The 827-nt window shown below is 38.2% G+C and overlaps 1 protein-coding gene across 1 annotated transcript in view; it reads left to right on the forward strand.

The window, feature by feature from the left end:
- LOC102753897 (complement factor H-related protein 4) overlaps positions 1 to 827 on the forward strand; it is a 16,695-nt gene that overhangs the window by 4,365 nt on the left and 11,503 nt on the right. The window contains exon 5 of the mRNA XM_015568438.1: positions 668 to 801. Within this exon, the coding sequence (XP_015423924.1) occupies positions 668 to 801 (134 nt within the window). The remainder of the gene's footprint in view (positions 1 to 667; positions 802 to 827) is intronic.

Here is an 827-nt window from a genome sequence, read left to right on the forward strand (position 1 = left end):
AAAAATAAGACTGTTTCAAGGAAAACTAAACTATATGCAATAGAAAGTGGGCAAATTGACTTAAAAAGCACACAAAGAGATATCAGTTCTTACATTTTTAAATATTTTTTTCCATTTCATAGACTTCCTTTAATGAAAAGCTGTAACCTTTGCAATTCATTTTTAAAATCAGTGTGGGTAAACTTTCATTTCTGGGAATCATTAGGGAAAGGAGGGTGTTTTATATAAACACATGGGTCATATATCCAAGGACTACAGTCTTTCTCTAAGACTCACACTCTTGGTGTTAGTATGTCTGCTACGTAAATACATACATTGCCTCTTACATTCACAAATGGTGTTGTCCTTCGAATGATAACATCATACCATTATAGGAGTGTAACTTAGTAATAGCCAGTGACATATCACAGTCAAAAATGGGTCAGACCAAAGGTTCCTAACTTATATTTAGAGGTATTGAATGGTAGGAGAAAGGATGTGTAAGGAAATCTATCCTTCATGTTATATAACTCTTCCAGGCCAGAACCACACTGATTCAGAGAGTTGTCACATGATACTTCACTGATCCACACACTGATGGTAAAGTTTAGTATTGCCGGAATGAGATTTTCATAGTTGGATTCTACATGATACGGCATTATAAATGGTCACCTTTATTTTGCATTAGAGCATTGTGACATGCCCATATTTGAGAATGCCAGAGCCGTAATCACCGGAAAACCATTTCGACCTAATGACACGTTGGACTACCAGTGCCTGGATGGCTACGAAAACACAGATGGAAGCACCAACGGCTCCATGGTGTGTGGTGCGGGGGGGTGGACCCC

This window comes from Myotis davidii, unplaced genomic scaffold, assembly GCF_000327345.1.
Source record: "Myotis davidii unplaced genomic scaffold, ASM32734v1 scaffold685, whole genome shotgun sequence".
In the NCBI taxonomy this organism is placed as follows: domain Eukaryota; kingdom Metazoa; phylum Chordata; class Mammalia; order Chiroptera; family Vespertilionidae; genus Myotis; species Myotis davidii.